Source organism: Ambystoma mexicanum, chromosome 14, assembly GCF_040938575.1.
Source record: "Ambystoma mexicanum isolate Mex_15411 chromosome 14, UKY_AmexF1_1, whole genome shotgun sequence".
Taxonomy (NCBI): domain Eukaryota; kingdom Metazoa; phylum Chordata; class Amphibia; order Caudata; family Ambystomatidae; genus Ambystoma; species Ambystoma mexicanum.
The window spans coordinates 542,857,143-542,884,760 of NC_090940.1; the positions used below are offsets into that span (position 1 = coordinate 542,857,143).

The following is a 27,618-nucleotide window of genomic DNA, read 5'->3' on the forward strand; positions in this document are numbered from 1 at the left end:
AGCACGTAGGACAGCAAGGCATATGAGTAGGGAAACATGTCTTACCAAGAGACCGAGAGTGGAACACGCTGAAAAAATGACATGTGTCACCACCTTTACCCCAATAAGCAATTGCATTCGAAAATCGGTGCTATCAAATTGGAAACTTCTACAAACAGAAGATTTTAGCCCCGAAAAGCCCAGATTCGCATTTAAAAGAAGTAAGAACATAAAGGATCGCCTAGTACACACATACCCAGGCTCCACGAAAAAATCCAATCAGACCAACCTATGGGATCTCCCCCCTGTCATTGGACATCACAGATGTGGCAACTGCTCAGTCTGCAATTTGACAAAGGACCAAAAAACCATCTCGCTTAATGGCCTAGAATGGAAGTACAAAACCTTCACCAACTGCCGTACCAAGTGGAGTATTTACGTAATACGGTGCCCCTGTGATCTATTATACATCGGCAAAAGTAAAAGAGAGGTGAGGCAACGTATTTGCGAACACAGATCATGCTTAAAAAACGTCGTTGAGGACAAACCTTTAGTGGCCCATTTCAGCAAACTTAAACATAAATATACAGACTTTCAATGGGCGATCATCCAAACCATAGATGAAAAGGAACGAGGAGGTGACAGAGACCTAGCCCTGAGAAAATTGGAACAGAAATGGATCCACAGATTAGATACGGTGAAGAATGGATTAAACATCTGCATAGAGTGGAACCTTTTCTTCTAAATACACCTTAATTACCTCCCACTAGTATACTTCCCTACTTTCCTCATTAACCAATTATCATGTTACATAGGATAGAATGAGGTACAAAATTCTATGTATGTTAATGTCCGCATGTTTGTATTAATCAAAATACACATGTACGTGCTCTGTATTACTGAAATTCAATCTCAAAATGTATGAAATGCAGACTGTACTGTATTGTTGGAAAACACATGGACTACACAGCCCCCCTGTATACATTGCAAATCACGGGACTTATCAACTGTGCAGACAGACTACGCCCATCTCTGACGCGACATAGCAACAGTATCCCAGCCATGAACGCACGTACACTTTCTTTTCCCACACATGCGCGGTAACTCCACCACTATTTACTCACGCATGCGCAAACCATTTTGGCTCACCTTTTTCTGGTTGCCCGCCTCACCGACGTGACACCACGCATGCGCGGAGCACGGTCAGCGACACAGCTCACTTCAGGAGCTCTCCCCAGTACGAGAAGGTAAGCAACTCGCCCTCTCCTTCGGGGTGTTACAAGTATTAATACCAAAGTGACTATAACAGTCTATTGACATCCCATTTAGGATACATTGTCTATATATTATAACAGGAGACATGTGTCCACGCACAGCTAACTACACTCTGCACCGGCCAATAGTAGGCTAACAGCACTTTAATTTCTCACGTGCACAGTGTCAATTTCATGACACAAGTAGGACCGTGCATCTAACACACGCTGTGTCCTATATATTGCAGCGGAGACCTCTCCTGCAACTCCAGAGAACAATCACCACCTGGTCTGGCATACTCGGATTCGCCATTCCCCACGCACCATCCTGCCCTGAGACAAAATACTGTTGAAGACAGGTATGTCTGAGCTTAGCATCATGCTTTTTTAGTTTCTTATTCTATAGAACCCTTTTAAAACAGCACATGTCCCCCCCTTTTTTCTTGTTCCTCATCCACAGCTTGGTCAGAGAAACACACACAAGACTACCCGATTTCACAGTCCTGAGGAAAGCTATAGAACAACCCACCATCTACATCTGCGTTGTTAAATAGCTGGAAACACATCTAAGTGTCGACTCCTTCTCAGTGCATGTACAATAATATTGCATTTGATAACCTTGTTGTATTAATGACTAAGTGTTGTTGACATTATATGCCGATACAATATAATGAAAATACAATTTGTGACAATGGACTTTTAGTTTGTCTATGTTTTTTTAAAAAATCTTTTGGGGTGTGTCCCAAATAAAAATTCTTAAGCACCCGTGAAAAATTGTTGTTGGGTTCTATTACAAAAAATCACAAGTCTTACTAGCGTAGACTTGGTCTCATGTATGCTAGCGCGACACCTGTTAGTGTCTCAGAGGAAGAGGCAGCCAGAGTCCAACCCCCTCTCTTTGCAGTGTAAATTCGTCCTCCAGACTCAGGCCCCTCTATAAAATACAAAGAGGATCCCCCCTTTCCCTTCCTTATAAACCCAGTTGACAAAGAGGCCACGCGCTGACATTCTAGAAGCAGTCTGCCGAACCAGCACGATTCAACACTACTCCACAAAGCGTCCACTCCCTCCAAAGCGAAATTGCCAGACATGTCTTCATGGAGGGCATACACGCACAGATCTTCCACAAAGCCATCACCCATGACGAAAAACTGTACGTCTTGCCATGTTTGCCAGCCACAGTAAATAAAGTAATTTCCTGTGACGCACACCGAAAGCACCTGATTGGCCAAAGGTCATAGTCCCATTTCTATTGGCCAGCATGCTCACTAACGCAGAATGTGGCACGTGCCTTTCTCCAAGTACCGCCAAGGCCGCACACCCGTAAAGCAGGAGGAGTCCTTCTTCCTATTGGCACGTTGTCGTCATACACACACCCTGAGCAGCACATTATAGGACAATCACTACAGTCCCATTTCCATAGGCCAGCATGGTGTGGAGCGTCCAATGTGGCAAGTGCGGGTCCCTATGTACGTCGAGGGCCGGGCCCCAGTGCAGCAGGAGTCCCTCTTCCTATTGCCGCACATCCAAAGCAACTCCTTGGACAATCCCCACAGTTCCATTTTCGTGGCCGCCACCCGCAAATCCCTGCATGTGACTTTCGTGCTGCGTGCGGGCATGGGGGAATAACTTGCAACCAGGGCGGGGGGAGTTCGTTGTAAGGGGCGACTCTTAAAAGGGTCTGTTTTTTTGTGTAGATTCTTCTACAAAAACACCTTTTTTGTCTGTTTTTAGTAGCTTTTGTGTTTTCTTCTACACACATTATTTCAGTAAACTCTTCACCACATCCTGCAGACGAGCAAACAAAACAGCATTGCCAATGGATGACAACAAAATGCCATTTTCTTGGAAAAACTCTACATTTCCACAAGTAATAAGGTCATTGTTGTAGAAGAACATTCCACGAGCGGACAAAAAAGTTTACATGCTTCTGTTGATGAGACACCTTGCTTCGGCTGGCTTGGAAAAACATCCACGAGCAGTAGGCCCTACTCTTCGCTGTATTATAGATGAGGAAAGCACCTTGGCGGTGTGAAAAAGCGTCCTCACGACATTCGGCAACCTCCCCAGTCTACGGAACAAATGTAAGCAAGGCAGGTAACCCATATGCATGCCGCCGTAATTAATTACGATAACATCTACTACTGGAAATGTGGCGAGGTCTTTGCAAAGTGCATGCATATCGAAGAAATGGCACTCATATAGAGCGCTCCACAATGCGTCTGCTCCTTCCAAACCAGAAATGCCATCAAAGTTTCTTTGCAGGGCATAGTTGTGCAGATATATTAAAAAGGGATCACCTACAGTCAACACAATATGTTTCGCCATGTCAGCCACCCTCAGTACGCAGAGTATAATGTGCAACCGTTTCACCTCCCCTTCCTGTTAACCACACCCACACTACCTGATTGGCTAATCCCCACACTGCCAAGGCAATTGGCAAAGGGGTGTAAAGCGCAGATTTTGGCATGTGCGCCTTCCAAAGTAGCCTGTGGGCCACACCCCTGTAAAACTGGAACAGTCCTTCTTCCCTTTGCACTATCTTCTCTGCAGCTCTACTTCATTGGGTTACTGGTAAATAGGCACACACGCATCCACCAATCGCATTAAAGCCGCCATCATCGAACACTGTCAATGCTGTACAACACTTGAAATGTACTGTTACACATTTACAGTACAAATGTCGTGCCATTCCAAAGCACATCCACTGCAAAGTTCAATGAAAGTATGTACGATTTCTCCATCTGTATACATCCACATAGCCACCCAGGATGTGCCACGTGCAATCCTGAAAGTACAGCGTAATGCACTACCTTTTCTTGATAGTGAAGGTGGGAGGAGAGGTGCGGGGGTTTGGGTGGTAAACAATATGAAACTGGGCAGGGGATTCAGTCTTCCAGCGTATATGTATAAAGTGTTTTATTTATTTTTTACGTGCATGCAAGCAATTTTTTTTTGTATTTTCTCTTTATATGTGTTTCTGTTTGCCTGTCCTCACATTTTCACAACATTCTGGTCAATGCTTCTTGCACAGTGTAAAAGAAAACGGCATTGCCAATGGCGCTCAAATAAATGCCATTTCTACGGAACCACTGTATATTTTGCGACTTCATGATCTCATAGTGGGTGGAGAACATGCCAGCAGTCTGCATAAACTGACGCATAATTCTGTTTATAACACACTTTCCGACCTCTGGCTGGGGATAAATTACACCGTCATGGACCCACACTGCTCTTGGTGTTATGCATGACTAGACCACCTTGGCCGTAGGAAAAATACACATCACTGTGGTCAGCAACCTCTTCAGGAGACAGATTAATCATCCACACGACATGTAACCCAAATGTACATTTCCATAGTGAACCACGACACAGTCCACGTTCGTGACGGACGACACATATCTGCAAAGGCGAACCATCCCTCCGAAACTGCAGTCACCCTGACAGGCCCAGAAAGCGTCCACTCCTTCCAATCTGAAATGACCAGCAACTCCTCTTTGCACACAACACCTGTGCAGATGGCGCACAAAGGTATCACCGACGATAAGCACCCTGCTCATAATGGGAGGATGTGTACGTGCGCTTTCCCATCTACAGTAAGGGTCACAGCCTAGTAAAGCTCTGACCATACTTCTTCCTTTTGCACGGTCACTTTTTGCAGCACTCACCCAATTGGGTGCTGTCACATTTCATGCACCAATCACATACAAAACCTCTGCATTGCACACTGTCATTTCTGTACACCACTTCTCATTTACCGGTAAACACTCCCAGTAAATGTTCAGTTTGATTGCAAAGCCCCTCCACCAGAATTTTCTGCTAAAGAATAAACTATTGCAGCAGCCACAAACATCCTAACACGCCCCCAGCACACCTTTGGCTATGCACACAACATTGCAACCCTTTCCACACCCACCACAACACTATACATCCAAACAAGTGACCATGTGGGCACCTAACATTATGCACAAACGTTATATACATAGCAGGAGTTCTACCCAACTCCCCCAAACCATAAAACACCCATTCAAGAAAACGTGTCAAACTTAGCAGAAGCCACAAACATAGTGCAGCCTGCACCACCCCGACGCACTACCATTCATACGCTATTGTGTCACTGCCAACCTATGCATACCACCTTCAGAACATTGGGCCTACTTCAATACATCTGCACACAGCAAACTAACTAACCACATATAAGCTGCCCTTCAACCGTACCCACTTCCATACTCACATTACATACGCACTGCACCCTGTGGCCACACTAACCAACTTCCCACTGCATCATCTCCTGCTGCACACCAAATACTGTAGCAGATTCCAACTTTCACCACAACCATAGAATGCACAATACACGCTTTGCAACTCACTTGTGCTGCTGTAGCACGTCGACAATGTGCTCCTCACACATTCTCCAAAGATCACCACCTTGTGCCGCATACAATGCCAAACCTGCATTGCTCCAGTGGGTCTGTTCCTTCCACACATTCCCCCCACCATAATTCAACAATACATGTCAGCATATCACCAACTACCACTATGCACATGTGCACCACTGGCACCAGCACTCCTAACCAACCTCGACACTGCAATGGACATGCACATCATTACATACAACTGTTATCATAATGTATAAATATTACACTGTCTTCGGCACCCCCACGCCCTTTCATTCACATACTATTGTCTTACCCACTTCCACTCAGAAAGGATTGTTTCACTGGCAACATAAACACAACATGTTTACAACACCGCCCATACTGCAAGCATTGTGCACACAGCACACTATCCAAGCACATATAAGATGCCCTTTAACCATACCGTGTAACATACTGACATTATACAAGCATTGCACCCAGTCCCCACACAGGGTAACTTTTCACTGCAGCATCTCCAACCACCGGGCACCGCCATAGAGTTATGCAGTAACAAATTGCAACAGTTACCCTTTCGATCACATACTATGGGCGTCCCCACTACAATTCACAAAGTATTGTGCCACTGTCAACCTACCCACAATCTATTTGCAACAGTGGCCTATAACGGCTTAAATGTGCTCCACATCCATTCCTTACATGTCACCACCCTCTAACTCATGGACATTGAAAAATGCATGCATCCGATAGTCTAGGCCTTGAACACACTCACGATAACGTAATGCCACCATGCATGTCTCCATATCAGCAACTGCGACAATCCAAATAGACGTTACTGCCACCAACACTCCTACGCAACCTGTACACCGCCATGACGCTACGCAGCAACAAATGGCAACAGTTAACATAATGCCCATGTGGGCAGCTACCATTTTGCACAAACGTGCCACACGTAGGTAGCAGCACTTCACCCCAACTCCCCCACACCATAAAACACCCAATCACGAACCCAGGTCACACTTACCAGAATGCACAAACATACCACATCCTCCACCACCTCTACCCACAGCCAATCACAAAGTATTGTGTTACTAACCACAACATTTTCACAACATTCGGCCTACTTCAACAATTCTGCACACAACATAGGCCTTGAAAACACCTACAGCAACGTAATACCACCATGCATTTTACCATTTCACCAACTACGACCATCGACATACACACCACTAGCACCAGCAGTCCTACCCAACCTGTGCACCACCATGTAGCTATGGAGCAACAGTTAACACAATGTGGAAAGAAAACACTCTCTCCTGCACCCCTATCCAATTTCATTCACAAAGTACTACGTCACTGCCAACCTACCCTCATTCAGTTTGCAGCACTAACGCTACTGCAACCAATCTGCACACACCAAACTATGTAAGCACCACCCTGTACCAGATGCAGACTCAAACATGCCTTCCTGTGGTGTGTATGAAACAGCCCTACGCTCCTCAGTGTATGCCCTACAGTGTACAGGCTATGGGCTTTGGCCAGGCACCCAATAGTGTAATCCTTTCACAGACCCACCGCACCTTCATTCACCCATGCATGCCCCCATGTGCCCAACTACTGCATTCCAATCCGCAGCGCAGCACAACCCGCGCTCCCACCCAACCTATGTAATGTACAATACAGTCCCCATCTGCAAATGACCTGCCACCACTCACCACAAAAAGAGTTCACCGCAAACAGGTCACGGCAGAAGCTAAGGGACCGTTAAGACAGCTGCCTTCAATCACCACAGAAAATACTAGCCTACATATGTCACATGAACCACTTCTCACTCCCGAGCCATTCTGTCTCTTATTACCGCCAACACAATGCGTACGGTACATTTTCCAGACTCTTCCGCCGCCACACTGTCCTCCGATACACCATGGCGGTTTTCCCAAAAAATGTTGACGCACAGCACGCTTCCCTCCAGCCAAGCACAGGCCACATCCAAACTTCTCTGACACCACGCCATACCACATTCCAATGACACTTCTGTCCGCGGAACGAACAGCGAAATGGGTTCGCGGAGCAGACACATCACACATTTCTTGGGACGTACATTTCACTGTTTTGCAAAAAATGTACTGGTCCGATTTCCACCGAACACACAAAAGCACACTTTCTGACCCAAGCCCCCGCTCCTGGTGCAAATTTGGTGAAAATCTGTCCAGCCGTTTGACCTGGAGCTGTGCGCAAAGTTTTTCCCCATTCAGTCTATGGGGAAACAAAATGTTTGGGAACCCCCTATAACTCCCCCCCCACACGAAACCTCACCCAACTTGGTGAAAAAATTCAGAGCCACCCATATACTTTTTTTTTGCAAAGTTTGGTGAGGATTCGTCCAGGGGGAGCAAAGTTATAAGCCACCGAAATAGTGCTCTTCCTATGAGTTTAGCAACTTAACCATAACTACACGCCCGCTACCGTGGGCCGGCTAATATGTCTATTTTATTTTATTTAATGTGATATAGTTTTATAAACAAAGACTTTACACATAATTCAACAAATATACACAATTAACCACTCCTTAATACCAAAATTCATCATATTAAAACATCTAAATAAACTCATAAAAATAACATATTTCTTGTTCCATATAAATAAAAAGGTCACTACCTCTAGAAATGCAAGAGCTGCTAAACAAATAGGTAAATGAATGAATCCACCAATAATGGAAAAGAAAACAAATACTGTGCATGCACTCAGCTATTATTAAATATTTTGCTGCTTTCACTCAATAGATAGGAACAGGACTCAACCCCTAAAGCAATAGTTATTTCTAATCAAAGATATCAATTCATTGGTCTTGTTGGATTAATAGGTTACTGTCATTCAATCTTTTATTGACCACACACCATACTCTATATAGTGCCAGGTGGAGACTAGCATTCAAGGTGTTTATGCACATATACCAAAACTCTTCTTCCTTAATGTAGTCCAGGTTGTGGACATAACTGCTGTAATGCTTAATATATGATAAGCCCAGCTTTGGGCATTGCATAAGAACATGTCTGGCAGTTTCAGATGAAGCATTGTTTTTACAGATCCGGCAGAAACGATCAGTTTTAGGCATTGCTCGTTCAGGGCCAATCGCCATTAACACCGGAAGATGATTGATGCGTAATAGCAATATGAAGCACCTTAGGTTATCCGATGGGCACAGATTTAAATACCCTTGGGACTTTTTGTATGTATATAGTGGATGAGAAATGAATCCATAACTACTTAAGCTTTCTAAATGCTCATAATTGTTTTGCCAGTCCCATAACTTCAACCGCTCCCGCAGCTGATATTTCAAGTATTCATAGTTATTATCCCACTTAGGCGTCCATCCTATTGTCTTAAATAGTGTGGTCATTTCTACCATAAGCTTAGCCTGTTTGTTCCCACTGATATCCTCTCTCATAGTCACCAACAACAAATTGGTAGAGTTCATATGTATTTTAATAAAGAGTTCCGCTCTCCTCTTCAATACCATGGATTTCAGTGAGAACAAACCAAGTTCTAGTCTCAAAATTGCCATCGGTATACCTTGCGGTAGTCCCAGAAGCTTCCGACAGAACTTGCCCTCTATTATCTGAAGCCAATCTAAATTAGTATTAATCAAGGCCTCTAGTCCATATATTACCATGGGCACCAGACATTGGATATAAAATTGGTGAGCAGCCCAGATCAAATATCCGCTCTGATTTCGGGAGAATTGGCATATCATAGCAGTTAATTGGGCAGCTTTTGTTTTACGGTTTTGGAAACAGGTATCAAAGTTTCTTTTAGAATCAAATTCCACTCCCAGATATCTATATGAGTGTGTGTATTGAATTTCAAGACCTCTAATGTTCATACAGGGGCGGCTGATTTTCCCATGGGTATAGAGAATTATTTCTGTTTTATTATGATTTATTACTAAATCATTTAGTTCCGCATATTCCCATAGCCGCTCCGCAGATCGTAATAGTCCGCAGAATGTATGGTCAAAAATGACCAAATCGCCCGCGTAAGCCATTACTAAACAATGCTGGGTGCCCAATTTCGGGGGACAATTATGAGCATAACGAATGAAGTCGGGAATGTCTGATACAAACAAATTGTACATTACTGGTGCAGTGACACATTCCTGCTTCACCCCCCTAAGTTGTTTTATGGATCTGGTGATAGTTCCACTTTCATCTAGCCTCAGCCGCACTGTGGTGTTACAATGTAGAAGCTGTAAGTAATGGAGCAACCCCTCAGGGCATGCCATTCCTTTCAACTTCCTCCACAGCTTCTCCCTATTAACGACATCGAAGGCCGCCTTGAAATCAATATATAGAGCATACAGTGGTGGGTTATTTGGTTGTAAAGCTTTATCTCTTAGAGTATTCATGATTAACAGATTATGAGTGGTCGAGTATCCGGCTCTGAATCCGCTTTGAAAACGATCCAGAACCCCTATTCCATCAGCCCAAAATTGTAATTTCTGCAGTAATAAGGAATAAAATAATTTACCAGATCAGTCCAAGAGAGACAATAGTCTATAGTTTCCCGGATCCAATCTATTCCCTTTTTTGAATACCGGGACTAATATTGCAGTCTGCTAGGTTTCAGGGATTCTCCCTTCTTTGAGGACCTTTTCAAAAAGAATTTTCAGTAAGTTTGCCCAAAAAATTGAACTGTTTTTCATAACCGTATTCGAGAGACCATTAGGTCCCGGTGCACGGGAAGCTTTACGTTTGGAGATTTTATCTAGAAGTTCTTCCAAACTTACTGGAAATGGGGTGGGGGGAGCTGCTTAGCTATAGGAGATACTTCAATAATCTCCTCCGTTTTTCCATTGCACCTCTCAAGGAACACTACCCATTCCTCAGCATTTATGGGGTTAATTTGTGGGGTTACCCTGCTCCCTCTCAGCTCCCCCAACAGAGCCCATATGTTTTGGGTATTTCTAGAGCAAATAACTTTAACAGTCTTTTGCCAACATTCAAGTTTTTTTGTTCTCTTCCATTGTTTAGACCAGGACCTGTATTGGTTTTTCAATTCTCTTATCTTGCTATGGACTGCAATCATGGACCTAGCAGTGGTCCTGATTTTACGTATTTCACTTCTATATATGTGGTCCTACCAACACTAGAACTGCTGGAAACAAGCTATTGTGTGCTAGAGAATACAATGATAGAGATGAGAATACAATGATAGAGATGAGAATTGTGTCTGGGGTATTAGACAATGGAGATGGCCAAAGAGATAGAAATCCTTGCCCAGGGATGACCACGACGCACCTACTATGCCCTAATCAGCCTCATGTGCCAGCATGTCTGGTCCATGTTGGATTCGGGAGGCTGATAGGTCACTTTCCAGTTGTACAGGGAAGGAAGGATAGCTATGGGGCAACGCGTTTGTCTTGGACGCAAGACAATGCAGTGCAACACAGGTTCGAATCCCAATCCCGCGCTTGGAATCCACTTGCTGTTATTAAGCACGTTATAAATGAACAATTATAATTATAATTACATGGTGCTCGTGAAGCAAGTCAACCCCTCTGTCTTCCTCTGGTTATCTGTGTCCACATTGACTCCAACGTCTATCCAAAGGCATGGTTACATTTTTAGGTGGGATAAGAACACTGCATGGCAGAGATGGTCGTGCTGCCTGGGTTTCCCGAAGAAGTAATCTTGGGCACAGACCTACCACAGTTTGGTCAATGGTTGAGGGTGGCCAAAGTTAAATATGAAAGTGGCCTACAGAAGGATCTAGAGAGCTCCTAGGGCAAACCACCAAAGGTGGTGCAGTGCATTAGGATTTACTGCCAGAAAAGGATAAATCCATCTTCAAGTCACACCCATCCCTAAAAATCACATTAGAGAAGAGCCAGCGGAAAGGAAAGGAAACATTTGATGAAATCCCTGTCTGATACCGCCCCCTCCCTATCCCACCTTTAAGGTAGTCACTTACGGGTCTATATGTCAGACTGAGCCATTGGATGTTGGACCCGGGCAGTATGGGAAGGATCACTTGTTCACTCTACCTTAGCCTCATTCACATGCTAGGAGGAGACAATCACAGTGTTGCACACCAGACCGATCGATCAGTGAAATGGACCACGCAAGTTAAAAAAGGCTTGACATTTTCAAACCCCTTCTGAGATCTTGCAGGGGAATTATAATGCACACCCTCCCAAACAGAAATCCTCAAGCTGCCTCTGAGCTGGCCAAAAGTTCCAGCATGGACAAAGACACCTTTCCCTTTAACGAACATCATTTCCCTTCACTCGACAATGGTACCAAGTATTTAAATACAGTTGCAGCTTTACACAATACATTAAAGAAGTTATTTCACAGAGTTTGCAGCACTAAAGGTGAACTCAATAGCTCATTGTATACAATATTACCAATCTGTGGCTTACCGAGCTCTGTGGAAACATTGTGGGAAGCAGAACTACAGAAGCATTGTTCCCCAGCTAGAGATTCTCACGACCGGGATACAATGATTCAATATTACCACATGATGATGATGAGAATAGAAAAAACGGTTTGCCAAGCATACACATTGTGTTTCTATTACCTAATTCACAAGCTGGCAGCACTAAGAGCCTCACTCAGCACAGGAAGCACTAGGGAGTTTCAGACAGAAAAATGGCAGACTGGACAGTTAGAGGTTTGGTCCAGCCTCCTGAGACCAGCAGCCCCAGGTGTACTCCGGGACAACAGCCTATCCAAACTCTCATCCACCTGCAAGACAAAGGTGCAGACCCCATAAAGGTTCCACCCAAGTGGGAAGAGAAAAACATAGCCCTAGTTCAGAGTGGGCTGCAGGAGCAGGAAGCTTGTGTATGTAGAAGGTAGGAGAATGAACAGTGGTGGAAGAAGCAGAGGCTGGAGAGATGGCGGTGAGTGGACAGGTGGCCGCAGTGGTGAGCAGGTGGAAGGGATGAGAGCTAAGAGGGAAACAGTGGATAAGAGATGGTGGTGAGGGCTAAGAAGGTAATGGAGGCAGTAGTAATATAAAGATATTGGGGGCAAAAGATTGTAAGAAAAGGTAGTGCACCAAAAGTCGAAGGAGGAAGAGATAATATTGGAGACTGGAAGCGATACAAAGGAGGGAACATCAAAGAGTAGTTGTGACATGAAGGAAGAAACATTGTAAGGTAGAGGTGAAAGTGAAGGTGATACCAAGGAGGTTGGAAGTGCAACATCAACGAGAGAAGATAAAGCCAGATAAGAAGGAGGGTCAGAGGTAGTAGCAGCGGGCAGAGAGAGGAGGGCAGACGATAGGATGGAACATAAGATGGGGTCATGGATATAATTGAGTTATAGTGCTCCTTGCTGGCTTCAATCTACTGACACTGGTACATACCAGACATTTACGTCTTAGAAAGAACACCTGAAAGCCCGTAATTCTCAAACGTATGCGATTTTACTCCGTTAGTTTTACAATCATCAATGTATTTAACGTTTCTCCTTCCACCCAGCTACCAGAAGTCAGATAAGTGCAATTAATTAAAAGAAATTCTTTAACTTACGTCCGACTGAATGCTGGGTCCATTACTCTGCGCTGCTTGTGCCACCGATCATTATCTGTAGCAGTCACCAAACCTTTTCCAAGACATCTAAGGAGACAGAAAATAGAGCAGAGTTACCAAATCCAGATTTACAGCATTGATATTGATATTGATATTTTATTTCTATCGCGCTCGTACACAAGTGTTTCAGAGCGCGACAAGGCAAGGGAGGGGAACAGGGGATAACAAAACAGCGATCTTACTAGGCCCAGTAACATTGAGAACGCGCAAGTGCATGGGAGAGGGAGAGGGGAAAAGTGCATGGAAGGGGGAAGAAGTGGAAAGTGCGAAGCAGAGGAGAAACAGATAAATAACAATAAATAAATAATAAAGGCAACAAACAGTGGTAGTGCAGCCAGCAATTTGCAAGTGCTAGGTTTAAGGCAGCAGACAGGGTAGGTCTGATAAGTGCAGGACGAAAAAGGGGGGGCTGGGTGAGCAGGTACCTGGGCCCGTTGGACAGAGGGTGGCCAGGTGCACGGTGCCAAGAGAGAACAGATCAGCAGGGGAGAGGGGGAGCGAAGGCAGAAGAAAAGAGGAAGGTCTTGAGGTGCTTCCGGAACCGGAGATGGTTCTCCTCAAGTAAATGGCAACTTCTAAGTTCTCGTAAACTGAATTTTGAGCATGCATCACAGAGTGGCACAGGCTTGACTTTTCTGTCTGAGGTCTCTCCAGACCATGAGACCACACTGGCACTATAATTTATGTTGACATGATTGGATGACAAGAAATCCTACTATTAAAAGCGCCTCTTCAGTCAGAGTGAATCTTGTATGGAATGCAGCAGATCCTATGCGGAGACGAGTTCTACACATCTTGCGCCATCTGCAGACGTCTTTTACATTCCTGTAGCAAATTCCAAGTTACAAATAATGGTTTTAAAATCTTAGTAGGAAGTATTTTATGTGTGCACTCTTGCCTGATGTACGCGGCCACTTGCTACTGTCTTTGGGTGTGCCCAAACGGCCAAATTGATCATTTTCAGGCAACACTTGTAGGTCATGCATTTTTTAGGGAAGCCAACACCCTTCATTGTTCAAGTTGCCCATTTCCTCTGATGTGGGAATTTGCTATTTTAAAATCAAAGAATAATTAAGCATTATATTGCATTCCTGTCATTAGTTATGTAACGAAAGACCAATGCATGGCTCCAAGAGAGCATAGGTGCGAAAGGGGGCCCAAGGCACATAACTGCACATCTTGTCAGCGGGGACAGGCTATAATGATATTAGCATGCTAGGAAGCACTGTTTTGGTGAAAAAAAGATGAGAAACAACAAATCAGGGAACTCAGAGATGGCCACCAAGTGTGAGAAACCTGAGGGTATTATCACTCCTCAACCCCTTGGATCCTCTATGCAGGAAGCCAGGAAAAGGCCATTGCTATTGGATCCCGACCCTGGGGGCGTAGAAGCAAGGAAGGATCACCTGGGTGGAGGGACCTTTGGGACTAAGAATGGGGTACCCTTGGGCGAGACATGGTATCGACCATGTCCTAGTGACAACCAACCCAACGCTTACCCAGCCTTTGTGGGCTATTATAAGTGAGCTCCCATCATTTCCCCACCATTGACACGTGTACTGGGACGAAGAAGAGGCAACTAAGAGCAGTGAAGACTATGCTCTTTTAATACTCAATCTAGCCAGGGTCTTTATGGACTGGCAGTATCGCAATAGCAGATGTAATCCATTTTAAAAGGAGTTTGCAGAAGGGTTTCAGCCATTTGTTTTGATCAGCAATAAACATGGAGCGAAGTAACGCTCGAGGCCAGAGTGACCGACATCCAGGGGTTTCAACTGTATTCTCAGGATGTGCCATGCGTCCTGAAATGGTAGTCATTTAGATGAGTGTTTCGGGACGCTAGTAAAGTTGGGGTGATGAGATAGTTATCAACAGTTCAAAAGGAACCTGTTTATTCTGCTTTCTACATGTCATTTGAAGTATAAAAGCGAACCATGTGCAAATTACATTTAGGTTTAAGAGGTTTCAGGACAGTTGTGACCTGTAATGAACTATGTTTGTATACAAATGTGTAGCCATGTGCTGATGTCATGACCTACCACGGACGAATGCCAAAGAGGAGTGTGCTATGAATACGATCTGAAGGTGGTAGTTAAGATATCGGTGGCCAACAAGAATGGAAGAACTGGAGAAAGATGTGATTTCTTTAACTAGGTCTTGACCAATCACATGTGGGGTGTGGATTGCAATAAAATGTATGGGAGTGTTTTAACTGTTGCAAAAATATATAGACTTTGGTTAGTTGGACTCGACAGAGTCATCTAGCTCCTCCCCAGATGATTGTACAATACACCTTGCTTTACGTAAAAACATGCACTTGTTTCTTAAGTAGTGGGCCTGTTTGGTTGCCATGATGTTGAATTAATCATCTAAATGTTTATTAGGGTGGATCCACATGCAACTCTTTACTGTGCGATCTGTCAAGATTGGGTGACATTCTGGACTCATTTCCCCATAAGGTCAAAAAGGCATTATGAAATTAGAATGGAATAGTACAGGAGAAAGAAATGTGAACTATGTGTTGTTCAGGGGAACGGCTCAGTTGTCAAAGGCTGTAGCTGTGCCTGAACCATATATTTACAAATGTCCTTGTTCTGTATGGAGATCAAAATTCTTAAGGTTCTGTATGAACCTCCGCCCTATGGCAGAAGTGGAAGGAGCTAGCAATGGTGCAAATAGAGTTGCAAAGGTACTTAGGCTCTGTGGGCAACTTGATACCATTGAGACACTAAAACATCTTTTATTGAATCGTCCAAATACTTATTTGAACAGATATAAATATTTTAATCAGTTTTCTACAGGTGGGTCGAAGGTTTGTCTGTGGGTGAATGTTGGACTGAAATCTTAAAGGGCAAACACATTTCATTACCTTTGGCTACAATGAGATGCTTGGATGAAATTTTAAGTCAATTTTAGAATATTGCGTATTAACATTATTGTACTTATTTGTGATGAAATTGTTTTGCTTGTTCTGTAATTACTTGTTATGTAAGGTTCTATTAGACACAAAGAACGCAAATAATAATAATTAAAACATTTATTTTGGGAGAGATGCAATATTCAGCTTCATGATACATGATCAGTAGAATTTTACAAAGGTATTTAATATACTGTGTGAGAAACCTGAAGGTATTCTCATTCCTACTTTGGATCCTCTCTGCAGATGGCCAGGGAAAGGCTATGGCTCTTAGATCCTGACCCTGGGGGTGGAAAAGCAGGGAGGTTTACCTGGGTGGAGGATCATTGAGAACTGGGAGTGGGGTGCCCTTGGGGCGAGATATGGTATCCCCTTTTCCTGCTGATGACCAACCTAACTCTCCCCCCAACCTTTAAGGGTTATTATAAGCCAGTTCCCCTCAATCTTCCACATGATATGATATGATATGAAATGGCATTTGTAACGCGCCTATACACAAGTGTTTCAAGGCGCGACGAGGCAGGGAGGGGGGAACAAAGGGGAGACAGACAACGATCCTACTAGGCCAGGTGTCATTCAGATCGCACAAGTGCAAGGGTAGAGGGGAAGGGAAAAGTGCAAGGGGGAAAGGGAGAGGGGAAAAGTGCGGTACAGGGTTAGATAAATAATAAGGGCCAGCTAGTGGCAAGTGCAAGGTAAGTGCAGACAAGTGCTGGGAAGGTGGGCTGTAGGGATACAGAGACAGTCCCGCAGTGCAAGGGTTGCCCGGGAGGTAGTGCAGGGGAGAGTGGCTGGGCCAAGGACCGAGATCGGTGAGTTGCCCAGTTGCAGATTCAGTGCAGTTTCAGTAATTTAGCAGGGGAGAGAGGGAGAGAAAGCAGAAGCAAAGAGGAAGGTTTTGAGGTGCTTCCGGAACCGGAGATGGTTCTCCTCAAGTTTCAGGGATGCAGGAAGGTTGTTCCAGAGGGAGGCCCCTCCTGCGGAGAGAGATCTACCCCCAACTCGTTGCTTGGAGGAGCGGCTGACCCTGAGGGAGTTGGAGGCGGATGAGCGAAGAGCTCGAGAAGGAAGATATTTAGGGAGAGAGAGTTGGAGTTATTTTGGCCCCAGGCCCCAGAAGTCCTTGTGGACAATGCAGAGGGTTTTGAACTTAATCCTTGCAGCCACTGGGAGCCAGTGTAGCGATTTCAGTCCTGGAGAGATACGGTCCCTGGGCTTGAGGCCAAGGACAAGTCTCGCAGTCCTGTTCTGGATGAGTTGCAGAGGGCGGAGAGTAAAGGCAGGCAGATTTAGATAGAGGCTGTTACAGTAGTCCAGCTTCGAGAGAACCAGGGCTCTGGAGACAGTGAGCTTCTGGGGGAAGGAGAGGAAAGGAAGGATACCTCTAAGGAGGTGCAGCTGGTAGTGTGACTTCTTAGAGACGTCAGATATGGGAGGAGAGAAGGAGAGTGTGGAGTCGAAGATGACCCTGAGGTTTTTTGCCTTGCAGGTAGGAGCAGGAAGAGGGCCAAGAGAGGCCGGCCAGAGAGCTGCAGGGAAGGAGGGAGTGGGTGTGCCGATGAGTAGAATCTCAGTCTTACTGGCATTAAGGCAGAGGTCATTGGCGGCACACCATTCCTGGATAGCAGAAAGACAGTCAGAGATGAGGGAAGGAGAAGAGGAGGCCGAGGATAGCCTGAAAATGAGCTGGGTATCATCCGCGTAGCACTGAAAGTTGGGGCAGAGAGCAGCGATGCGGTGGTCAAGGAGTGCCAGATACTAGTTGAACAGCCAGGGAGAGAGGTTAGATCCCTGGGGGACACCACAGGTAGAGAAAAAGATGTCAGGGAGGAAGGAACCCAGTTGAACCTGGGAGGGTCGATTGGAGGGGAAAGAGGTCAGCCACGCCAGAGCCTGACCAGTGATACCCAGGTTATCACAGAGACGTTTGAGCAGGATGGCATGGTTGACAGTATCAAAGGCAGAAGAGAGATCAAGCAAAATGAGAACACACAGAGTGTTAGAGTCAAGGTTCGAGAGCAGGTCCTCACGGATGTTCAGGAGAGCAGTTTCCGTGCTTCTGGCAGCTCTGAAGCCAGACTGATGGTCATAAAGACTACCAACAGATTCAGCGTGGAGATTAAGCTGGGAGATGGCCAGTTTCTCCAGGAGCTTGCCCAAGAAGGGAGTGATGGAGATTGGGCGATAGTTAGCCGGGCAGGAGGGGTCTGAAGAGGGTTTCTTAAGAAGAGGGTGCACAAGGGAGTTCTTAAGGGGGGATGGGAAGACTCCATGTAACACTTGACAGTACTGGGACAATCAAGAAACCACTAAGAGTAGCGACGATTACACCTTTTCACCACTTTGGTACTGGGATGAAGAAGATGCCTGCTAGGAGATGTGAGGGCCAGGCATGTCCCTTTAATTGTGGTCAGGCAGGGCTAAGTGGACATTCACACCTGCAGCCTGTCAAGGGGCTGCAGGTGTATAAAAGGAAATCAGCCTGACAGGAGATAGAGCGAAAGGGAAAGCAGCAGGAGACGCATATGAGGAGGCATCCGTGGTGGGACCCGACACAGAACCAGGACGCCGGCAATCATCCCAAAGGACTAGTGGGACCCAAAACGAATGGAATATACGTTTTCCCCAGGTTTGGAAGCCTCCTTCTCCCAGTGCGAGCAGCTGGAGCTGCTGAGGAGAAGCCCAGTGTTGCAAGGACGCCGGTACCGCCCGTGTTAAGGAAGCAGCGCTGGAGCCGGCGTGCAGAGAGAGAAGCACACAGCAGGCAAGCAGGGCTCGGGCCGGCTAGTTTCCTTACTTCAGGAAGCCAAAGTAAGTCACGGGAACTGCTGGGGGGACTTGTGAAAGGCTGGTTAGTTTCGGCAGGGCGTTTAAGCACTGGGGTACTACTGAAAGACTACAAGTGAATAGCGGTTCGTGTATTGACTACCGAACTAAATGAAAACGTACTTTTGACATAAATAAATGCATGTTAAATATTGAACTAAATGAAAACTCAACCTTGAAGCAAATACATGTATTTACTGTCAAGTGTATATTAATATAAACTGGGGAGGAAGGAAATCTGAGGGGCAATGCGTTTGTCTTGGAAGCAACAGAGGTTCGAATCCCGATCGCATGGTTAGAAACCACTCGCTGGAATTAAGCACGTTATAAAAGAACCATTATAATAATTATAAGTATACCAAACTGAATGAGAGATTATAAATTAAACAACACCAGTGTACATTGAACACTAAACTGAAAATAAACAATACTAAATATATGTTGCACAAGGATTTATTCTAAAACCTAAATTTAAGTACATCAAGGCTAAAGGGAAATACACATTGAACATTAAGGAGGTATTGCAGTGCGACAAGGCCACAGCTTGGCAGGAGGTGTGTCACACGTGGTGGCAGGACCACAAGGCTATTAAGAAGGAGCCAACAGAGGGCAAGACTATACATACAGCCAAGAGGCCAACCTATGGAACTATGGATGCTCAGGAGCAAGTGCCACATAACCTGTGTGGGTGTGCTGAGGATCCCAGGGCCCTGGTTGCGTGACCTGGAATAGGTGAACCGTGCGGTCTAACAACTGTGCTTAGACCAGAGAGTCCTGAATGGTGAAATATAAGGACACTGAGCAACAGCCTATTAAAACCACTGCATATGAACTAGCAAAGCGAGCCAGAATGAGGGTCAGATTGATCTAATGTTTTATTGAGACTTTTTGGAAAGACTGCAACAAGTATAAGTAGCAGAGGGGGGCCGTGGCTTAATGGCCGCGTAGAAGGACGTGCCCTGGAGGAGCTCCTGTGGATCCGACATCGATCCTGAAGAAAAGATGAAGTTTCCGGAGCACCAATAGGGAACAAACAGCCGCTAGATAAGGAAGCTGTAGCAGCCCGAAGAAAACTGTGTGACCGAGTTTCGTATGCAAACAAGGTGGCCGGCAGCGGCAAAGGGCCATAAACTGACCACGGTGCCGCCAACGTAATATTCGCTGTTGCGGCCGGGCTCGAGTCTGCCGCGACGTTGAGCCGCCTGTGGAGCCTGGCTCGAGCGTGATATTGAACGGCCGGCCGGAGGGGGCCTGCAGGACGAGCCGCAGCTGTTGCATTGATTGGTGCGGCTGGGGTCGCGCCCGGGGCACCAAACTGCTGCAGGAGCCCTGCCGGGCAGTGGAAACGGGGTCCTGGTCGGAGGACCCAGCCGGACCGAGACACGGGCACTGTAGCCCACGACAAGTGTGGACACGGCGTAAGACCGCACCATCTCCGATTGCCGGGCACTGTGGAGTGCCGGAACAGTAGGTTCCCGGCGGCGCTGCTGCCATTGAAGTAAGGACGACAGGAAGGCGACTCTGTGCGCACTAAACTACGCAGCGAGACCCCCGGTGGAGCGGAGGCCTCGCAGAGCCGGAGCCCAGGAGGGGGCGGGACACAGCACGTCGGCCCTCACAGAGACCCAGATCACCAGGGGGCTGGGGCCGGAGCCGCGAACAGACCCGCTGGAGCCGGACCCGGTGAAAGCCTCGGGTTGGCAGAGCGGTCCCCACTGCACTTAGGAGAGGCGCAAGGAAGTGGGAGACGGAGACCACTCCGAATAACTGCTCCTAATAAAAGACTGTGGAGCCCGGGAGAATCTTGCCAGGAAAGTTGGAGGGAACACACAGACCAGATACGGGTTGGCAAGAAACAGGCCCCCAGCACTGCATAACGCCCCCTTACTGTGGAGCGGACGCTGGAACAAAGCACGGGCCAGGGTGAGGAAACAGGAGTGCCCAGGCTGAAGGGCGCATACTGGGACCGGGAAGCAGTATACGAGGCCCAGGAAGGTGCTGGGGAGCACGAGCCCCCGCGCAGTACACCACCCGCTGCATACGAGCTCGGGATGCAGCAAACATAGCATAGGCTGGTGAAAGGTGACCTGTGCAAGGTAGCCTGAGGACGGAGGGGGGCTGAACCGTAGCTGGAGCCGTCCACAAGTGCTGTGGCTCCCACATATCTACACAAACATGAAGACAATACAGTGCGCCGCCCAGACAAAACCCGAGTACTGAGGAACCCTTCCGCCAGCTGAACAGGGCAGTGAAGGCAGCTCACCCCGGAACGTTTGAGGAACCCCAGGGTACATGCAAAAAGGAAGCTTACACCGGCACGGGGCTGGACAAAGGCGCAAGTGACAAGACTGTGGGCCGGATGGTTGAGGGGCCCTGGTGGGTCCCGGTGCAAAGGGGTGCAGAACCTGAGAAAGCGCCCGACCACTAGGGGGCCAGCAAAATTACACCGAGCGGAGGCGGGCACGTGGGAGAACACAGCCCATTCCAGGAGAGCAGCAGGCAGCAGAGGTGTACCCCTAACACAGCCAAAGCAGATCCTACACATCAAAATAGCCGGACACCACAGGGACCCTCACGAGAGAGGCAGTTGCGCTGGCTCACATACTGCTGGCACGGCACAATGTCTAACAAAGTCGTGAGACCAAAGAGCAAGCAGCCTATGCTGGATGCCTATGCCAAGACACCTCCTGGGGCAGAGGGGGTCAGGAGCAAGGACAAAACTACCACTGGGACAGAGGAGGCCCCGGGCACAATCCAGGAGGTACTGGCGGCGATTGCAGACCTGAAGGTTGCCTGGGAGACTAAACTGGGCTTGGCTATGAACAAACTGAAAGTGGCACTGGACCTTAAGGTAGGGGCGGTCCAGGAAGATGTGAACTTGCTACGGCAAGATGTGAGAATGCTAGCGGAGCGCACCGGAAACCTGGAAAAAGAGATGGCCCCAAACACGGCGGAATGCGCTGCCCACAGATCAGAACTCCATGCCCTTGTACAACGAGTAGGCAACCTGGGAATAGAGCGGAGGAAGCAGAAGGACGCGCCAGACACAATAACATCTGCATCGTTGGATTGCCAGAAGGAACGGAAGGCCCTAACCCAACGGAATACGTGGAAACCATGCTATTGCAGGAAATACCTGGAGGGGCACTGACCCAGGGGTTCGCTGTTGAAAGGGCGCACAGAGCTTTAACGAGGAAGCCGCCCCCGGGAGCCCCTCCTAGGCCATTGATTGCAAACATTTTGAACCACCGGGATCGGGAAAGAATACTCAAATTCTTCCGGAAGGGTGGAGCGATCGAAAGGGGGCCTGCGAAAATCACTGCATACCCGGACTACACCTTGCAGGTACAACGTAGCAGAATGAACTTCGGAGCGGTGAAGAGAAGACTGAGGGAAACAGGTCATAGATATATGTTGCTTTATCCGGCCAAACTGAAAGTGTTCCACAAGAACAAAACATTGTTTTTTGAAATGCCAGAGGACGCTATGGATTGGCTGGATATGCAGAGTCGCCCCCAAGAATCGAGTATCCAGACGGGACCCGAAGAAGATAAGTAACATGCTGCTGTGGCACCCTAAGTGACATAGCGCAAGACACTGGGACTAGAATATAGCATTAAAAAAGGCTCACAGCGAACGTGCTGCTGGGAAAGTACATGCTTGCAAGATCCGTTTGAATTGAATAATCCCAATTATATAAGTGGGAGCTCCTGGGAAACAACCCTTGAACCCCCATAGCATTACGTTTAGTTAGGTCACTATTAGCTTGGTGACGCCCCGCGGGGTCCTATTCCTCGGTTCACGAGAAAGGACCAGACGCGGGTGGGCCTGAGATCCAGGGATGGAGCTGGGCACTTGTTGGGGTTAGGTAGGGAGGGGGGAGGGAAAGAGTGGTGTGCAGTGGGGCAGGGTTGGGGAGGGGGCGAGAGGGAAGTTGTTGAGGGTGGGAGTGAAAAGAGCCAGAAAACGAGCCATCGGGAACGACATGGGAAGTGGAGGGGAGAGGGAGGACACCGAGCAAATGGAATCGGGCAACCTTAGGGTCGTGACCTGGAATGTGTGGGGCCTCAATAGTTACCTAAAACGTAATAAAGTAATGATGTACCTAAAGAGGATGAGGATTGACATAGCTCTGCTACAGGAAACCCACCTCACCAAGGAGAAATTGGAGGTGGTTAGGAGAAAATGGAAGGGTAGCGTTGCGGGAGCCACATATTCAGCATATGCAAGAGGGGTGGTCACATTGGTGGCACCACATGTGCGGTTTCAGCTGCTCAGATCGACGACAGACCCGGAAGGTAGAATGGTGGTGGTGGTGGCGGGACTCCTGGAAAATAGAGAAGTGAACATCATACATTTATATGCCCCTAACCATGACACAGCAGCATAATTCAGGTCCTTATATAGTAAAATTAGCCCCCTGTTGGGTGGCGCAATACTGTGGGGAGGTGATTTCAATTCCACCCTGAACCCCAGGATAGACAGGTCAGATAGCAAGCTAGTAAAACCTGCGCCAGCAGCTAAAGCGTTGGGGACACAGTTGACAGACCTCAGACTGGAGGATGTGTGGAGACGATTGCACCCAACAGACAGGCAATACTCGCATTATGCAGCACCACATGACCTGCATACTAGGCTGGATTATGTGTTCGCCGCCGCTGAGATAGCGGGAGAAATGGTGAGCGCAGAATATAAAGCCAGGGTACTTTCAGACCATTCACCTTTGGTCTTGGAGTGGCGACATAAACCCCCTAGAGCGCGAATCCCGACGTGGAGGCTCAGAGCTGAGGCCCTGCAGGACCCGGGATTCCGAGAAGACCTGAGGGAGGCCATTGAGGAATATTTTGACATCAATACGGGAAGTGTACAATCCATGGGAACAGTGTGGGAGGCATTTAAGGTGGTGGTGCGTGGGGTAGCCATATCAAAATCTAAAGGGCTCCAAGGAGGTATAGAACGAGAACTGCAGGACACGGAAAGAGAGTTAGAGGACCTGATGCGAAGGGGGGGGACCACCCGGGAAGACAGCGCTAAGATAAGAGATCTACAAAACGCTATCGGCGAATTCTGGGACAGACTATGTAAGCTAAACTATTTCAATACACAGAGAGGCAACATGCAGGGGGAGACAAGCCGGGCAGACTACTAGCCTGGTTATACAAAAATGAGACACCCCGGCTGGTGATTAGAGAAATCAGGGATGCGGAAGGTCAGATCCGTAACACCCAGGAAGGAGTAAACGAGGAGTTCCTCATATATTATAAACGTTTGTATGAGGATGTGGGTGGAGATATGGGTCAAGAAATTCTGGAAACCATAGGAGATATAGGGCTGCCCACCTTGGACGACCTACAACGAGCAGATCTGGAGGCCCCAATCACCTCAGGCGAACTGGAGGCGGTGATCCAACACCTGCCCACATGTAAAGCACCCGGGTCGGATCGGTTACCTAGCGAATTCTACAAAGCGTATAGGCAGGAGCTACTCCAGCCGCTGCTGGCCATATTTAATGAGGCCTATGAGCAGGGGGAGCTGCCGGAATCCCTCCGAGAGGCGGTGATCATCCCGCTCCTGAAACCGGGCAAGCCGAATGCGGACTTTGGGTCCTACAGGTCCTTATGGATGCTTAATCAAGATAGCAAGATACTCACGGCAGTGCTTGCCAACAGGCTTAAACGAGTAATTGGCAAATTGATACACTCGGACCAAACAGGCTATGTCCCCAGCAGGAACATCACTGACAACCACAGGAGGCTACACCATATTATTGATCAAACGGAAAATGACCCGGGTGAGATGGCCATAGTGTCGCTGGATGCGGTCAAAGCCTTTGATTCAGTAAGGTGGCCGTGGTTGATGGCGACCCTGAAAGGATACGGGATAGGGCCGGGATATATTAGATGGGTCAAGATGTTATATAGCTCCCCGATCGCGAGGGTCAAAACAGGCACCATAATTTCGGACAAATGGCAACTCAGTAGGGGAACTAGACAGGGATGCCCCTGGTCACCCATGTTATATATCCTTGCGCTGGAGCCGCTGGCAATTTGCCTTAGGCAACAATACAGAGAGGTGGGGATTCGTACGACAGGAAACACACACTTGATATCACTGTACGCAGATGACATGCTCCTCTATCTGCGCTTTCCAGAAGAGAATCTGCAATATGTGCTGGAGGTGATGGATCGCTATGCCACCCTCTCGGGCATATCGGTCAACCCCGGGAAGTCCAGCGTGTTCCCCTTGGGAAGGTACAAAGTTACTCCACCGGAAAACCTGGCCGTTCTGCAAATACCCTGGCAGACCGAGACGTTTAGATATCTAGGCATAAACATATACCACAAGATAGAGGTAGAGCACAAACACAATACAGAGAAAGCAGTCGAAGTTATTAAAAGGAGCCTGGTGTTTTGGTCCAGATTACCTCTGGCCATGATGGGAAGAGCAGCGCTGCTCAAAATGGTGGTCTTGCCCAGACTATTCACTTTGTTGTAAATGTCCCGTACTTGATCCACAGACGTTTCTTTGCCAGACTCCATACCCTGTGCAGGGGCTTCATATGGCACACTTCTAGAATTAGGGTGGCCCTGTGGAAACTACAAAACTCGTGTGACAAGGGGGGCATAAACCTGCCGAATTTTGAATTATATTACTTGGCGGGACAGCTATTATATGTAGCCAGACGGTTGTCTGCAGAGGAATCTGCGGAGGCCGGGCTTCTGCGGGGTGACTCTGCCCCATACTTCCTAAAAGAGACAGTGTGGCTGCATAAAACGAAAGTGGCAGAGATGGGGAGACTGTTGGTGCTGGACTGGGAGGTCTGGCGCAGGGCATGGAAAACGGTGGGTGACCCGGACTCGCTCTCTCCGCAGGTCCCGCTGGTGGTATTATGTGGGGAAGACTCCCAACTGATTAAAGGGGTCCGCAGATACTGTGAACCGGTGGGCCTGGCCACACTTGGAGACATATGGCGGGGGGGTGAAGGCAGTGGAATTCGAGAGGTTGCTGGAGGAGACAGGGGTGCATAAGGGCCAATATATCACTTATACCAGGATCATGAAACGGGTGAGGGGAAGGTGGCCTGAAACAGTACTTGTAGAAGAACCCGATGCCTCCCTAGAAATGATGTACGATATCTCGGAGGGCGGGCACGAAATATCTCGGATATATGAGCTCTTGAGTGCGAAGGCGGGGAGGGAGTTGCTCCAACTAAGGCTTGACTGGGAGGGCGAGGTGGGTGAACCCATGACAGAGGGACAATGGGACAGAGCCCAAAGGTATCATAAGAAGGTGTCCCGGAACGCAAGACCCCAACAGATCCAGCTGTATGTCACCCACAGAGCTTACTTGACCCCAGGCAGAATAGCCAGGTTTCGTGGCTCGGCCAGACAGAAATGCCCTAGGTGCGGGGAGGAAGAGGCTGAGCTGTTGCATCTGTACTGGGCTTTCCCAGAGGTGAAGATTCTCTGGGTAGAACTGAAGACGAGAATGGCCAGTCGGGGGTGGTGCTTGACGTGGGGTCTGCTTGGGCATGTATGCTGGGGAGTTTCCCTAGGCCACGTAATCTAAAACATATTAGCAAAATGAAAGACCTGGCCTATATCCTGGCCAAGCGCAGAATTGCGATGTGCTGGAAAGCGGCCCACAGGCCTAGAGTGGAGATATGGTGGGCAGACCTCCTGAAATGGGCTGAAGCAGAAACTGCGGTCTGGTATGAAGCAGTCACTAGAGGGGGGGGAGGAAGAGGTAGGCCCCCTGATAGCCTGGAGACAACTGGTGACCTCGATGGCAAACCCCCACCAGGTCAATCAGGAAACGGAAGACCGGGATGAGCTGACAATAATTGAGTCACCTGAAGATGCTCAGGTGGATGGCACGGATACGACAGCTCGAGTTTTTGGGGAAGGAGGGGGCAGGACGGAGGAGAGCATTGAATAATATGATGTCTTAATATTGATCATGAACGTCCCAAATGGTTGTAATGTTTGGAGTGTTGTTTGTTGAAAATAATAAAAAATGTTTAAAAAAAATAAGTATAAGTAGCAGAGTTGAAGTCTTGGGGAAGGAAATTTTGAGACTTAAAGGGACCCTTTTTGTTTTCAACTATGTTACTTTGAGCTGTGTTGCTTGAAACTTGGGGAAGGGAATCATAACAAGTGATTTTGAACTACAGTACCTTGAACTGGAGAAAGGCAATCGTGAACCTTTTTCATGGAACTTTCTTATGCTTGGGGAAGGGAAGTAAGCTGTGAGCTGGAATTAGCTCAGAACTTTGAGTTGAACACTATTTCTTTTGACATTGATATCCCTACACATTTATTTGCTGTAGTTGTGAGGGCAAGGTTAGGTTTTGGACACAGACTTTTAAGTTGAACTCTTTGACTCAGACTTTCCTTAGTTTTGTTCAAATTGGGAAATCGCACCTTAGCATAGGGCAAGTTAGGCCTTCTACCATCCTGACATTTAAGTTGATAAATATCTTATGTTTGAACTTTAAGTCTGTTGTCTGTATCTTACTTTGTGATGCCTTCACTACTGTCAGACTTATTTATGTTTGTGTGTGCACATTATAGCGTTTTATAACGTGCCAAGCATTCTGCATTGCTGCCACCTCGGAGCTCTGGGATTCGAGTGTGTCTATCTATGCATGTGCAAAGGAATTCTTCATTT

The 27,618-nt window shown here is 47.2% G+C and overlaps 1 protein-coding gene across 1 annotated transcript in view; it reads right to left on the reverse strand.

Annotated features, from left to right (window-relative positions):
- The window catches only part of LOC138526942 (cholesterol 24-hydroxylase-like), a 428,213-nt gene that overhangs the window by 231,459 nt on the left and 169,136 nt on the right, over nt 1–27,618 (reverse strand). Inside the window, exon 5 of the mRNA XM_069637835.1 lies at nt 13,146–13,232. Within this exon, the coding sequence (XP_069493936.1) occupies nt 13,146–13,232 (87 nt within the window). The remainder of the gene's footprint in view (nt 1–13,145; nt 13,233–27,618) is intronic.